General features: G+C 42.7%; 1 protein-coding gene across 1 annotated transcript in view; it reads left to right on the top strand.

Moving 5' to 3' along the window:
* GHR (growth hormone receptor) overlaps window positions 1-16,131 on the top strand; it is a gene marked incomplete at its 5' end in the record, with an annotated part of 173,669 nt that overhangs the window by 72,520 nt on the left and 85,018 nt on the right. Inside the window, 1 exon segment of the mRNA NM_176608.1 lies at window positions 5,617-5,682. Coding sequence (NP_788781.1) covers window positions 5,617-5,682 — 66 coding nt within the window.

The following is a 16,131-nucleotide window of genomic DNA, read 5'->3' as shown; positions in this document are numbered from 1 at the left end:
ATATTTGCACCCACAGCCTCAGCACCTTGGTTCCATCAGTTTAACTTTCCAGAACATTTGGAGCATTCAAATAAATCAGGTTGCGCTCTAGTGAGCCATAAACCCCAGCTGTGAACACTTAGCGGGGGAGCCTGGAAGGGGAGCCCCACAGAGGACACAATGGCTGACCAGAGCAAGAAAGTACTGCCAGTGGACAGTTTCTCCAAATGTATCATGTCATAGGAGTCACCTGGCTGGGGGTAGGACATGCAAAGTAAACATATATATTCTCAGGGCCTTGCAAGCCTACAGATTGACCTGGGCCCTAGAGACCCAGATTCTATAAATCTGGTACAGAGCCTTGGAATCCACATTTTAACAAATGCCACAGTTAAATCAACTATACTTCAGTGAGTGAATACGAACGCCACAGCAAATCTTGGTGGTCAGACAGGTTTGGGAAACAGTAGACTGGGATGGAGTCAGAACCTGGCTGCAGCTCCAAATTTGGCTTCTGCCATGTAATTGCTGGACGGCCTTAGACAAGTTACTTCTTGGAACCTCAGATCCCTCATGCACTGTTGTTGTTCAGTCACTCAGTTGTGTCCAGCTCTTTGCGACCCTGGACTGTAAGCCCGCCAGGCTCCTCTGTTCATGAAATCCCGCTGGCAAGAATACTGGAGTGGGTTGCCATGCCCTTCTCCCGGGGATCTTCCCAACCCAGAGATCAAACCTGGGTCTCCTGCATTGCAGGCAGATTCTTGACCATCTTGAGCCACCAGGGAAGCCCTCCCTCGTGCATACAATGTAACAAATCATATCCACTTCAGAGGGTTGAAGGTAAAAATGGAAAAAATTCAAAAAATGTCTTGAAGTATGGTGCTGGCTACATTTTAAGGGCATAGTAAACATGAGCAGTAAACACCTCACACACATTTTTTTGACTTTGCCGTCAGCTGGCCTCTTCAGAGTCAGCAGGATGGCCTGGGACATGATATCAGTGTGACCAGACAGGGAGCTGGAACTCGAGCCTTACTGCAAGGAGACCACACATCTGGAGGAGATAAGGACTTTAAACTGAATATTCTCCGGTGATGGTGATCATAGTGTGATAGAGAAAAAAAGGACAGAAAGGCAGAAGTGGGTCTGGAAAGAGCTCTAGAGGTTGAAATCTGAGCAGGGGAAATTTCTGAAATATGCTCAAGGATAACTAGACTTCCAAAAGGCAGGAAAAAATGGTCAAGCGAACTTGAGATTTATAAGGAGAGATGTAGTGTGCTGAGAATAAACTGTTTTTCTTTGATCCCCTTTTAGTCCAAAAGCCAAAGTTTCAAGCATTTTTAATTCATCTACCGCCTTTGTTTAGCAAGCTGTATTTTTCTACTAGGTTCCATGCCCTTCACTCCTAACAGAGGTTACAAAGATAAAAGCAATACCTATCTCAAGAAACTTACTGTGTGTCATAGGGCACAGGAAAAGAAGCAGTTACTGCAAAGGGTGTAAGAGTTGTTTCTAGGGCTGCTGGGTGGAAGGACAACTTACTGCCCAAGGGAGACTTCAGTGGAAGTCTTTTTTTTTTTTTCCAGCTTTATTGAGATAAAATTATCATAAAATATTGTGCAAGTTTGTGTCCAACACAATGGTTTGATATATGTGTATACCACAAAATGATTATTGCAATCAAAGAAAGTCTTGAAATGGAGATTTCATGACAGTTACATCAGCATTATCTTTATAGTAACCATAAGGTAATAATGATAATAGCTGACGTCAACCGATGCTTATTTTATGGCAGATGCCATATGAGGCACTCTGTGTTCTCCTGCCGTGGTGTAAAATGGTTGCCATATGCTGTATCTTGGTTTACTTACTTGTGTTTGCACTATTCATGGCTGATTCCAAATGCCACTGCTGCACAACAGGTAAAGTACAATCCTCAGCAGAACGTTAATTCTCCCATACCGACTTTCCTACTGTAAGTAGGAAGTCACCAACTTACAAGAACTGGAAATGACTGCATTGAGTCCCAGGTAGATTCCCATTCTCAATGCCACTGATCTCACTTCTCCAGGGTCCTACTGCCTGTGTCCAGCCTGCACAGGAGGACCTAAATAAATAGAGCAGATCCTGGCGCACTTAGGACTGAATCATGTCTTCATATGTGCAAAGCCTTAAGCTCACAAAGTCCACTTGTGATTGTCACATTCTTTTACAACAAAGATTCGTGCTGAATTCTTTGTTGTAAAAGATGAGCCCTTACTTTCAGGGTGCGTGCGTGCGTGCATGTTAAGTCACTTAAGTCGTGTCCAACTCTGTGCAACCCTGTGGACTGTAGCTTGCTGGGCTCCTCTGTCCATGGGATTTCCCAGGTAAGAATACTGGAGTGGGTTGCCATGCTCTCCTCTACTTTCAGGGTAGTGGTAGCAATAATAACAGTGACAATAATAAAAATAATATCTAACTCTAAACACTATATTGCATATTTAATGTATTTTATTGTATTGAATACATTGACTTAAACCTCACTTGTGTAGATACTGCAACTGGCCCCATTTTACAGACAGAGAAACTGAGATCCAGTTGTGTGCCATGGTTGGGAAGTTGAGCACAGGATTGGACATAAGTAGGAAAGTATAGACTGCAGTTTGTTCTTAAGCAGGTTCACCATGAGAAGCTCTACCTCAAGGCCCCGCAAAGGAATAGTTCTCCAGTGTTTGCAGGATCACAGTTAAGTTCTTTGGAAAGACCATCCTAACATGACCTCTCCCCACTCAACACATCCCCGGTCAGCCATGCTCTACCCACTCCCGACAGATTGTGACTCACATGCCCCAGCCACGTCTTAGCCCTCTCTTTATTCAGTGCTTCCCTTAGCACCAACTGCCTTATCCTTTCCTTCTCATTTGCTTAGTTATCCCAAATTCAGCACCATCCGAGGGGTCACCTTCCCCAGGAAGTGTCCTGACTTGTTAAAGGACACTGCATTGTTCCTCCAATGCAGACCACTCCTTCCTTTATATATCCCTGCCCAAAAACTGTGGGCTCACCAAGGCCAAGGGCTGTAGCTAATTCATTTTATAATGCCAGGATTTAGAAGCCCCCATGGGATATACTAGAGCAGTGCTTCTCTCATTATTGCCACCCCTCACTTGTTTTCCTCTATTACTCAGCACTTCTAGACAGCGAGGACAGCTGGGACACTGAAATTGACCACCGAGGGTGATACCTCCATTTGCTAAGGTGTCACAGTTCTGCTCATGGTTCTCAACTTTGTAATCAGCGCCCTCTCGGTGCTGGCATAAATCGGTAGTTATTCCCCAAGGATGCCATTTGTTCCTTTTATGCCTTGATTCACCATGTTCTGTGGAGGCTGTTAGCTGAGTAAGACTTTCTGATTCATGAAAATGTTACCAAAGACACCATAAAGAGGAAGGCACCAGACCGCTGTCTGCAAGGAACGCAAAAGAGTCGAGGGTGGCCAGCGCTGCCCAAGCATTTCCGGGCCTGAGGTTTGGCTCTGTGGGCTCCCCTAGGGCCTCATAACTGACCCCCCACTGTCTGTATCAGTCATCGTTCTGGAAATTCATCAACTTTCCTGCCGGTCTGAGCCTGGAAACTGGTGTCTTTTTACCCGGTGTCAAGCTGAAAATGGAGAAAAACTCAGTGGATAATTTTGACCAAAATAACACAGATGGTTGTGTGTCTGTCGTCCCTGATTGACTTAATTTTCCTCTTTTTGGGAGCCCTTTTTTTAACATTCTCAAGGCATACATAGTTGTCAGTGAAAGAGGTCATTCACAGTTGAAAGTTATATAAACTTGCCCAACCTTGACCAAAAATAATGTTCTAGTGCCCAATTTAGGGCAAGGGGTAATAAAGTGTTGTCTGATTTGTAGCAAGGAATTAAAGGTGGGGGTTGGGGTCTAGATAATGATAATAACAAAGACTAAGGGTCTCAAGGCAGTGAGTAGACTTGAGGGGATTTTCATAAAATGCAATTTTCCTTTCTGGTCACGTTAAAATCCATGTGTAGTACATTATCTACTCTAGGGAAACGTGTATTCTATTTGCTTTCTGTCATAATTCTTTATTGCATTTGGGAGTAAATTAACTTCTGCAGATAAAGTTAATATTAAAATTTAGAGAGAGAATGAAAAGAAACCCTTTTGGAGCTGAAAGTCATACAGAATTTACAATATTATTCGCCAAAGGCCCCCAAACCTAACTTCATTTGGAAAAATACTCTCCCTGATATGCCCAGGCTGCAAAAACTTTTAAGGGTTAGAATTCTGCAGCATTTGATGAGAGGATCTTAATTTCCTCCGTTAGGTTCTATATTCTGATCTCCAGACCCGACAGCTGCTTCCTACTGGTTGGCCAGGTGGGAGGAGTTAGTGAAAAAACACATTGAAAAGTGGATCAGGACAGATGGACAGGATTCACCCATTCTGAAATTCAGGCCCACACCCACCCAGGACAGATGGACAGGATTCACCCATTCTGAGATTCAGGCCCACACCCACCCAGATGGATGTGGGCCAGTTCACTGTCCCTGCATCTTCATTTTCTTCCTCTTCCTTTTTTCATATCAGAGAACCATTTCTCAGCACTGCTACTGTGGGTTTCTATTGAGCACCAGAAGCATTAGCAGTTCTGCTGCTTTGAGGCGGTGCTGTGTGTTTGCTGTGGCCCTGGGTCACACTGCCTCTCCAGCAGCCCAGGGATCACCTAATGGGATGAGAAGAATCTTACAGACACTCCCTTCTCCACCAAAACCAGACAGCAGTTACAGTATGTTTGCAGTTGAGGTGTTTGCAGTTGAACCCAGTTCAACAGTTCAATGATAGCTACATTGATCATGTTCCATTTTTCCTGTTTTTAATGTAACCTAATACTAGTATCGGGACTTCCCTGGTGGCTCAGACGGTAAAGCGTCTGTCTAGAATGCAGGAGACCCAGGTTTGATCCCTGGGTCAGGAAGATCCCTTGGAGAAGGAAATGGCAATCCACTCCAGTACTATTGCCTGGAAAATGCCATGGACAGAGGAGCCTGGTAGGTTACAGTCCATGGGGTCGCAAAGAGTTGGACACGACTGAGCGACTTCACTTTGAATACTAGTATCAGTACCATTAGAACTCCTTTATAATAGATGACTCATTGCCCATCTCATGTCCTAAAGTTCTGTCTCTCCCTCTTGTCCAGTTTTTCACTTCCCCTCATTCCTTCCCTACTCCCAGGGTTGCTCACATGTTTGTTTCTAAGAATAAACGTGTTTGACTGAACTGTTTTTAATACTGCTTTTAAAAAGAATTTATGTTCCTTCTTGTTTTCACAAGCAAGACTTAAGTTTGGACCCAAATGATGTAGGAAGGCAATTTTTCATCCTTCCTAACTGTGTCCAGGCATGAGACCAGAGGCAACTAAACAAAAGGTTTCCATTTGCTCTGAATATTTAGGAGTTCCTTTTAGAGGATAGGTGCAATTTTAGTTTTGAAAAGAAAGAAAAAAGAAGAGAATTTTTGTGAGGTTGGGCCAGGTCACATGTTGACATTTTGAAAATGAGAATGTAACAAGGTCACATCAGACCATTTTTCACAGGGGTGACTAATGGGTTTTTTCCCCTCTTTGTCTTTCAGCCACACCAGCTTTCCTTGTCAGAGCATCTCAGAGTCTGCAGATACTATATCCAGTCCTAGAGACAAGTAAGAATTTCAGTCCTTTTTCTGCCTTTGGCGATAATGTTCAGATTTTACTGCAGTTCAAGCTACTGTTCTTACTCTGTTTTATTTAGGATATGGTAACTGGATGAATTAATAACTGAAATTGTAGGGGCAAACTAAAAAAATTTTTTTTTTCAGAATTTGTCAACTTCTCCACAAGGCCGCTTTTTTTCTGCTTTTCTTTTAACTGAGTGAAAGATTCTTTAAATTCTGTAATGCTTTACAATTTTCAAAATTTTCACACACATGATACCATATAATCACATAATAACCCTTTTTCCCCCCCGACCCCCTTCCTTCTCCCTACTGGTAACCACTCATTTGTTCTCCATATCCGTGAGTCTGCTTCTTTTTTTTTTTCATAGTTTGTTAAGTTTTTTAGATTGCACGTATCAGTGACATCATATAGTACTCGTCTTCCTGTGTATGACTTATTTCACTAAGCATAATGCCCCCGAGGCCCATCCATGCTGCCGCAGATGGCAAAATTTCATTTCTTATAGCTGAGTAGTATTCCATTACATGTATATACCACATCTTCTTTATCCATTCATCTGCTGATGCAACTTACATTGCTTCCATATCTCAGCAACTGTAAATAGTGCTGCTCTGAGCATTGGGATAATGTATCTTTTTGAATTAGTGTTTTTGTTTTGGGGAGATATATACTCAGGAGTGGAACTGCTAGGTCATTTTTAGTTTTTTTAGAAACCCCCATACTGTTTTCCATGACGGCTACTCCAGGTTACATTCCCACCGACGGTGTATAAGGCTTCCCTTTTTTCCACATCTTTGCTAACATTTGTTATTTGTATTCTTTTTGATGATAGCCATTCTGCCAGGTGTGAGATGATATCTCATGGTGGTTTTGATTTGTATTTCCTTGATGGTTACCAATGTTGAGCATCTTTTAATGTGCATGTTGGCCATCTTCATGTCCTCTTTGGGGAAAAAAAAGGCTGCTTCTTTATTTCTCTCATACAGTTAGTCTTATAGGTTGTTGTTGTTTAGTTGCTAAGTGATGTCCAACTCTTTTGCAAACCCATGGACTGTAGCCCGCCAGGCTCCTCCATCCATGGGCTTTCCCAGGCAAGAATACTGGAATGGGTAGCCATTTCCTTCTCCAGGGGATCTTCCCCACCCAGGGATAGAACCTGTGTCCCCTGCATTAGCAGGCGAATTCTTTACTGCTGAGCCACCTGGGAAGCCCAGCCTTAGAGGTTAAGTAAGACCAACATAATGAAAAGAAAAGAAAGATGAAATAATTTATTGTGAGCCAGCAAGTAGGTTACTGAGTTTAGGAATCTTTCTTTTTACAAGTCCTGTATCATATTGTCATTATTAGTCTGAGATATTTCTTTACCTAATGATCACATTACCACTTAAGTTTGTCCCCTTAACCAAATCACCCTGGACTCTGAAATTCTGCCTTCATACAAGCTGTCTCTTCTCCTTAACATGACTTTCATATCCCCCTCTTCTCCTGTGACAATCTTTTCTTTATCTTAAAGACTGAACTCAAACATCTGCTCTCTTGGGAACACCTCTCGAAATCCTTTAGCCCCAAAAACCGGTTCTGCATCTATGCTTCCATGGAACTTTGCTCACTGCTCTGTGATAACATTTATACCTCACAACATCATCATGTATGTCTTTGTATCATGCACAGAACTCAAAAAGTTGTGTGGGCTTCAAGAATTAATTATGTTGCAGTCAATTAAGGCAAAGCCCATGTTTTCTGCTTCTTCTAAATCTCTCACATGCCCTAAACAAATCCTAATTACCTCGTAGATGGTAGTGGTTTTGTTTAGTCACTGTCATGTCCAACTCTTTTGTGACCCTGTAGGCGGGGACCCACCAGATTCCTCTGTCCATGGGATTTCCCAGGCAAGAATACTGGAGTGGGTTGGCATTTCCTTCTCCAGAGGATTCTCCCAACCATGGGATCAAACTCCCGTCTCTGCATTGGCAGGCAGATTCTTTACCACTGAACCACCTGGGAAACCCACATAGTAGGTACCTTTAATTAAATTCTATGGATGGATTTTCTCTTCCTCAATTGACATATATGCTCAAGTCCACATTACACAATAAAGAAAGGGAAGACAGTGTACCTGACTGTTTAAGCCACTGCTGTTTCATGGGTCATTCCAGCATCATGAAACCATAATTGGGGTTTTATGACTAAATTGCAGGCTACATTTCTAATACGCGATGTAAACATCATTTTTCTTGGAGGTCACTCAAAGGGAGGGTTGGTGCTGTTTTTAACAAACGTCATCAATGTGTCAGTTGTGCCAGACCACAGACTCATTACAACCCTCCTATTTTAGAAGCATCTGACATGTTAATCTGCTCCCTCATTAATGTGAGGGGCTGTAAAAGGGTTAGCTGTTAGTTATGTTTGCATTATCCCAGCCAGTATGTTCCAGAGCCTTCACTCAGAAGATAATGTAACTTATTGCTACTTTCTGTAAGGAAATGAGAAGGAATGAGTTAAGAATGTTTTACTAATTGGCACATGCTCTTTCCCACACTGAAACCCTCTCCCACACACAAATATAATACATTGCCCTTCACTTCCCTCAAAGTGGTGGTAGAATTTCCCCAAGCCATTTTCTTTGTCATGTCATGGGGTCTGAGGAGCTCAAGCTTTGGGCTTTGTTGAAAGACAACCTCTGAGTATGGTGGATATGTTGAAGAAATTGCTGCCACTTATTTTGCATATGTTGATTTTTTTTTGTCCTTGTGATAAGCAAGAAGAATAGCTACTTACCTTCATCTGTGAAAGGGTTAATCGATCAGTCATGCCCGACTCTGATCACAGAGCTCAGCTCAGTGCTCTGTGGTAACCTGGATGGATAGGATGCCGGCTGGAGGAGGGGGGACCGGGTAGGAGGGAAGTCCAACAGGGAGGGGGGACGTATGTATGCACAGCAGAAACTAACACAACACTGTGAACCAACATTACTCCAGTTAAGAAAAAAAAAATTATTGTTCATGATCTGTCAGTTTACAATTGTAATGTATACATTTTCTATGTGCACTTTTCTGAATTCTTAGATTCAAAGCAAAACCCCATGGAAGAAAAATAAATAAACCTCCTCAGAGCGAATCCTAGACAGAACTATCCAAACATAAATAAATGACACCACCCTTCTGCAGGTCACCTCGACTTCATACTAAGGGGTCACAATAACCCCTTAGTAACTGTCTCCCTCCTTCCACCCTCTTCCCACCTCTCCTTCCATTGCCAATAAAGATGTTCAGAATCCAACATATCCCTCTGCTCTAAATAGCCTTAACTTTAGGGTCTCTTGTACCCTCCCCATTACCTAAAATTTAAACCGCAAACCTATTCCAAGACACTCAAATCCGCCATCTGTCGTCTGACCCCAATTGTAAGTCTAGACGAGTCACTCCTCCCCAGGAACACTGTGCTTTCCCTCCTCTGGGACGTTGTTCATGCCATCCTGTCTTCCAAAACTGTCCTCCTCCTGCCTTATCCCACATTCTGGAAATATAAATCCTGCCCATACTTTTAGGTTCAGCCAAAACACTTCAACCCTTGGCCTGGAGCAATCCCTCCTTCCTCCATGTGTGTCTTTGAAGGAGGCCATGTGATTCCTTACCACTCTGAAGTAATATGTTAAACACTGCTTTGGAGTATAGTTGTTTGCATATTTCTCTTATCTCCCTATCTGGATCATGAACAGCTGTGTCTTATTCAGGGTTGTATAGTTCACAGTACCCCAAATGGTACCTTGAACACAGCAAGTAATAAATGATGTTGCAAATAAAATAACTGAATGGAGGCATCCTTTATAGCTCCCTGACTACCCACCCTTTTGCACACTTAACAATTCCCACCAACCCCCCTACCCCCGCCTTGTTATCATGGAACCTCTTGGCTTACAGGAGGGTGGGGGGCACTCATAGAGGATCAGATCTCACTGCCTGTATTAACTGCACATTGACCACCTTCAGGGTTCTATTGCTAAAAGAATCATAGAAATCAAATGGTGTATACTCAGAGGACAGCTTCCTGACTGGCAAGAGATACAGTGCAGCTACAGTAGATGGGCAAGTGCACTGACCAGGGTCTGCGGAACCCAAGTGTGTGCCTTTCTGTCCTCTCACTCCCCAGTCACAGCAGTCACCCTTGGTCTCCAGGTCTGGAACCATTACTCATGTTCCTGCCAAGCACCTCAGTACCAGGAAGCCCAAAGTCTGCTCATGACGGAGTTTCCTGGAGTGAGCTGGTCATGTGGGTGCACCCTAGCTATGTAGACAGCCTTAACTGTCAGGCCTCTAGTTCCAGTGAACTTAGGTACAAATCATAAATCTAATTCTATTGCTAAGCAGCATCAACAAGCTGACATATCTTGCCCTGAAATAATTTGGGGAACCATGACTAGAGCACATCATTCATCTTTAGTTAACATGATCTATACACAGCATTGCCAAGCAATACTCTGAGGGAAAAGCATGTGGTCAAACCAGACCAGCTAAGATTAACCCACGCAATGCACCACCTAAAGAATCGTCCATTGCACTCATCTCTTTCTTCTCTTGCTCATCAACAAGTGTCTGGCCCATCTTCTAAGCCCTCAGGGCTTTGCTCTCTGTGTGGGTACAGGACCTAATCCACGTGAATGGGTGTTTGTGCAGTCATGGGCCCATACTAACATACCTTCCACAGAGTACAGGCTTGAGAAATATTTTCTGGAAACAAAGAACTATTTTTATTTATGTTTTTTTTTTAATTTTATTTTATTTTTAAACTTTACATAATTGTATTAGCTTTTCATTTTGATATTTGGCAAAGAACTATTTTTAAAAGTCCCATGAGAAGTTTTCAGCCCACACATATGGGTAGCAGTGTAATTCACCAATGCAGAGATATAAATATGAACAAAAACACACATACAGGCTAAGAAGGGGTTTGAAGGAGTTTACAGTTGAAAGAGATAGACATCTTTATATACTTGAAAGAAGTAATGGCACAAACTTACTACAAGGAAAGCTGCTTTGAGTTGTGGGGGAGAGTGATGAGGATGGTTAGAATCTTTCAGAGAAAGACAAAACATTTTTAGTGTTCCTGAAGTAGGCAGACTCCGGAGTCAGGCTGCTGTGGTCTCATGCGTTTTGTTTTTTTAATAATTTCATCTGTCTCTTAGTTGGTTTTTGGCACAGGATTTGATGATTGTATGGGACAAATACTTAAGACTTATTAAGTATTAGAGAAATTATTAGCTGATTGCACATCTTTCTGAGGAGGATTTTGGATATATGTATAAGTGAATTACTTTGTTGTACACAAACTAACACAACATTGTAAATCAGCTATACTCCAATATGAAATTAAAAATTCAATTAAAAAAACACATATGAGATAATAGTTTACTGTAATAACCATCATCTTGCTTGTTGGGGTCCTTACTGTACGTTCATAGCTGGACTTCTGCCCTAGCCTCCTAATTTTTCTTCCCTACCTTCTCTTTTTTTTCCTGTTCCCAGCCCCCTACTCTCTGCTTCCACATTCATCCTTCTTCCCTACCTCTGATCCAGTGATTCTTCTGCCCCGTCATCTTCAGTAGTTCCCCACTGTTTCCTAAACTATGAATAAATTCATCTCTCTGTCCTTTAAGAAGGCCCACAACATGGAGCCTGTGTGTATTTCCAGCCTCATCTCCCTTGTGTACTATGTACACCCATGTTTATGTCGGCAGAACTCCTGCTCATTATAGCCTTTCATAATGACTCCTTTGCCAGAAATTCCCTCTTCTTCCCTCCCAGGTGGGAACAAACCTTTATGGATTTTTGTCTTTAAGGCATATTTCAAATATTGCTTTATCCACAAAGCTTTCCCCAGTTCCCCCAAGAGAATGTGCGCTTCCATCTTGGAATCTTGGTAACCCTTTCTTTCCCTCTAAGAAAGGTAGTATGCAGCCCAGTACTTCGAGAACTCAACCTCTGCAACTTTGATGTAGTCCACTTCTACAGCTTACTTCCTGCATGATCTTACTTAAGTTTTATGACTTCTTTGTACCTTGGTTCTGTTTTGTTTTGCTTTTTTATCTCTAAAATGAACATGCTAACAGTACCTACCTCGTAAGGTTGTGATGAGGATTCTAAGTGTTGATATATTTAAAGTACTTATAATAGTACCTGGCTCCATGAGGGGCCTGGTAGGCTGCAGTCCATGGGGTCGCTAGGATTCAGACACGACTGAGCGACTTCACTTTCACTTTTCACTTTCATGCATTGGAGAAGGAAATGGCAACCCACTCCAGCGTTCTTGCCTGGAGAATCCCAGGGACGGAGAGCCTGGTGGGCTGCCGTCTATGGGGTCGCACAGAGTCGGATACGACTGAAGCAACTTAGCAGCAGCAGCCATGGTCTTTTGGAGAAGGCAATGGCACCCCACTCCAGTACTCTTGCCTGGAAAATCCCATGGACGGAGGAGCCTGGTGGGCTGCAGTCCATGGGGTTGTGAAGAGTCAGACACGACTGAGTGACTTCACTTTCACTTTTCATTTTCATGCATTGGAGAAGGAAATGGCAACCCACTCCAGTGCTCTTGCCTGGAGAATCCCAGGGACGGGGGAGCCTGGTGGGCTGCCGTCTATGGGGTCACACAGAGTCAGACACGACTGAAGCGATTTAGCAGCAGTAGCAGCCATGGTCTTTACTGTATTCTCTTATGGCTCTTATTTATATTCCAACAAGAATTAGAATTGAACTGTAGGAAATTTCCTGTACTCAACTCCATTTTGAACCTCAGTATCATTAATGTCATTTGTTTCAACCTAATGGAGACTCTTATATGCTTTCTATTCCCTCTGATAGACTATACTACCCCAAAGAATAAGGGCTTTATCTTTTACATCCTTATTATCTTACAGCACCTGGTAAGGACCTGGCAAATGCCAAGTCTTTAATGAGTAGTCAGTGGATTTTACATGGACACAAAACAAAAATTCAAAAAATAGAAGCCAGGTATTCCCCCAGTATCTTAATTATTCTTTGGCTCCCACACAGTAGCTTTATATCCTCCAGCAGTCATTTATGAGAGGATAGAGATTAAAATATGCAGGAGGAGACATTTCTCCTGTCCATTACTATAAGTACGTACAGCCTTTCCCAAAAGCCTTCCATAGAGCCTTATTGTCAGGTCATGGGACTACTGTCACGGGTCTAGTCTTAGGGGGGTGTCCCAGGATGTTCCTATGTCATCACTGTACTATCCTACAGGCAATTCCAGTGCCAAAGGAATAGAAGCCTCCCTCCTGCCTGTGACCCACCACTGCCCCCTAAAAGCCAAATGACCCTCTCGGCTTTAATCATTCTTTTTCATCAGATATTTTCAAACTTAAGGGCTTATTAGTTGACAATATAGCTGAAATAAGCACAAGCTAACAATCCATGTAAAAGAAACACAGGATAAAGGAAGTGTGTCCTTGCACAGATCGTGTCTTAGAATGTGCAGCCTTTACTTGTTGAGCTTCGGACACACATTAGAGAGTAGCACAGGGCTGTGACATCAAAGCTGACATTGAATTCTTGACAGTATGCTGTTTACAAACAACTCAGTAGACGACACAGTAAGTTAACATAGATAACTAGGATCCCTTTTAAGGAAATGGTGTTTATGTTGGCTACTTCTTGCACCCAAACTAGTGGTAGCCTTTTCTAACTCACAGACAGCACTAATGTTCTGATAATGCCAAGCATCCTGCAGAGACTATTTAGCCTCTATGCTTGCTTCTCTGAGGTCAGAGGAAGGCCAGTAGAATTATACACTTTATCCGAGAAGAAACAGAGGTAGAGACCAAACAGCTCTCCTGTTGTTCAGCCACTCAGTTGTAGCCAACTCTTTGCTACCACATGAACTGCAGCATACCAGGCTTCCCCATCCTTCATCAACTCCCGGAGCTTGGTCAAACACATGTCCATTGAGTCCGTGATGCTATACAACCATCTCATCCTCTGTTGTCCCCTTCTCCTCCTGCCTTCAATCTTTCCCAGCATCAGGGTCTTTTCCAGTGAGTCAGCTCTTTGCATCAGGTGACCAAAGTATTGGAATTTCAGCTTCAGCATCAGTCCTTCAAATGAATATTCAGGACTGATTTCCTTTAGGATTGACTGGTTGGATCTCCTTGCAGTCCAGGGGACTCTCAAGAGTCTTCTCCAACACCACAGTTCAAAAGTGTCAATTCTTTGGCACTCCACCTTCTTTATGGTCCAACTCTCACATACATGACTGCTGGAAAAACCATAGCTTTGACTCTACGGACCTCTGTTGGCAAAGTAATATCTCTGCTTTTTAATACGCTGTCTAGGTTTTTCATAGCTTTTCTTCCAAGGAGCAAGAGCCTTTTAATTTCATGACTGCAGTCAGCATCTGCAGTGATTTTGGAGCCCCCCAAAATAAAGTCTGTCACTGTTTCCACTGTTTCCCCATTTATTTGTCATGAAGTGATGGGACTGGATGCCATGATCTTCATTTTTTGAATGTTAAGTTTTAAGCCATCTTTTTCACTCTCCTCTTTCACCTTCATCAAGAGGCTCTTTAGTTCCTCTTTGCTTTCTGCCATAAGGGTGGTATCATATGTATATATGAGGTTTTGATATTTCTCCAGGCAATCTTGATTCCAGCTTGTGCTTCATCCAGCCCAGCATCTCACATGATGTACTCTGCATGTAAGTTAAATAAGCAGGGTGACAGTATACAGCCTTAACGTACTCTTTTCCCAGTTTGGAACCAGTATGTTGTTCCATGTCCAGTTCCAACTGTTGCTTCTTGACCTGCAAACAGGTTTCATAGGAGGCAGGTCAGGTGGTCTGGTATTCCTATCTCTTGAAGAATTTCCCACAGTTTGTTGTGATCCACAAAGTCAAAAGTGTTAGCATGGTCAATGAAGCAGAAGAAGATGTTTTTCTGGAATTCTCTTGCTTTTTCTATGATCCAGCAGATGTTGACAGTTTGATCTCTGGTTCCTCTGCCTTTTCTAAATCCAGCTTGAACATCTAGAAGTTCTCAGTTCATGTACTGATGAAGCCTAGCTTGGATAATTTTGAGCATTACTTTGCTGGCATATGAAATGAGTTCAATTGTGTGGTAATTTGAACATTCTTTGGCATTGCCCTTCTTTTGGATTGAAATGAAAACTGACCTTTTCCAGTCCTGTGGCAACTGCTGAGTTTTTCAAATTTGCTGGCATATTGAGTGCAGCACTTTCACAGCATCATCTTTTAGGAATTGAAATAGCTCAGCTGGAATTCCGTCACCTCCACTAGCATTGTTTGTAATGATTCTTCCTTAGGCCCACTTGACTTCACAGTCCAAGATGTCTGGCTCTAGGTGAGTGATCACACCATCATGGTTATCTGGGTCATGAAGATCTTTTTTGTATAGTTGTTCTGTGTATTCTTGCCACCTCTTCTTAATATCTTCAGCTTCTGTTAGGTCCATACCATTTCTGTCCTTTTTTGTGCCCATCTTTGCATGAAAAGTTGTGTCCAACTCTTGTGACCCCATGGACTATAGCCCTCCAGGCTCCTCTGTCCATAGGATTGCCCAGGCAAGAATACTGGAATGAGTTGCCATTTCCTTCTCCAGGGGATCATCTCAACCCAGGGATCGAACCCAGGTCTCCTGTACTGCAGGCAGATTCTTTACCAACTGAGCTACCCCAAAAGCCCGCAGTTCTCGTAAGTCTCTTTAACCAACGGAGAGATTAAAGAAGGTACCAGCAGTGTGATGCTTTATATCTGAACCTAGATGAACAAAATAAAGTGTAGATAATGCATGTTATTGATCAGTGAAATAACAGTGTTCAGTTATCTTCAAGTAGAGACTTGATAGTGACTTTTTCCAGCCTGAAATACGCAGATAATGCCTGCTATTAGTTTCCCAGTGATGGTGCTTCATTATACACTGTCTGCCTTCACATGTAATTGTTGGGGGAGTTAACGATTCTTTGTAAGATAAATAGTAGGTCTTACCTTCTTTATCCTCCTCAACTCCCAGCAATTTGCTGAGCCATAATCAGCAGTGAGTAGATGCTTCCCATTCAGTTTACAAGAGACCTGTTCTCTGTGCACCGGCCTTGGCCAGCGTTAACTGAATATCTGGAGTGGGGAGCGAGCCCACAGCTCAAGACCAGCCTCCTCAAGCACCTGCAGGTCCTTTCTGATTGTCAACATATGTCAAGGTCGTCTGTTTATGACGGATCCTAAAACAGTAAGAAAAGAATTGGAAGTCTGTGGGTATAAGCTTCAGAAAGCCTGGATCGTGGAAGTGAGTAATATTTTTTTTAAGTCTGAGAAGGGCAATTAAGCGTCCCTCTAAAAATTCCAGGGGGCCTGTGTGGACTCTCTATACCCATTCCTAGTATGGTGTCTCTTCCAGAGCGTAATGCACAC

Source organism: Bos taurus, chromosome 20 (assembly GCF_002263795.3).
Source record: "Bos taurus isolate L1 Dominette 01449 registration number 42190680 breed Hereford chromosome 20, ARS-UCD2.0, whole genome shotgun sequence".
In the NCBI taxonomy this organism is placed as follows: Eukaryota; Metazoa; Chordata; class Mammalia; order Artiodactyla; family Bovidae; genus Bos; species Bos taurus.
Note: the sequence above shows the minus strand (reverse complement) of the source record. Positions and strands in the feature narration are given on the sequence as shown.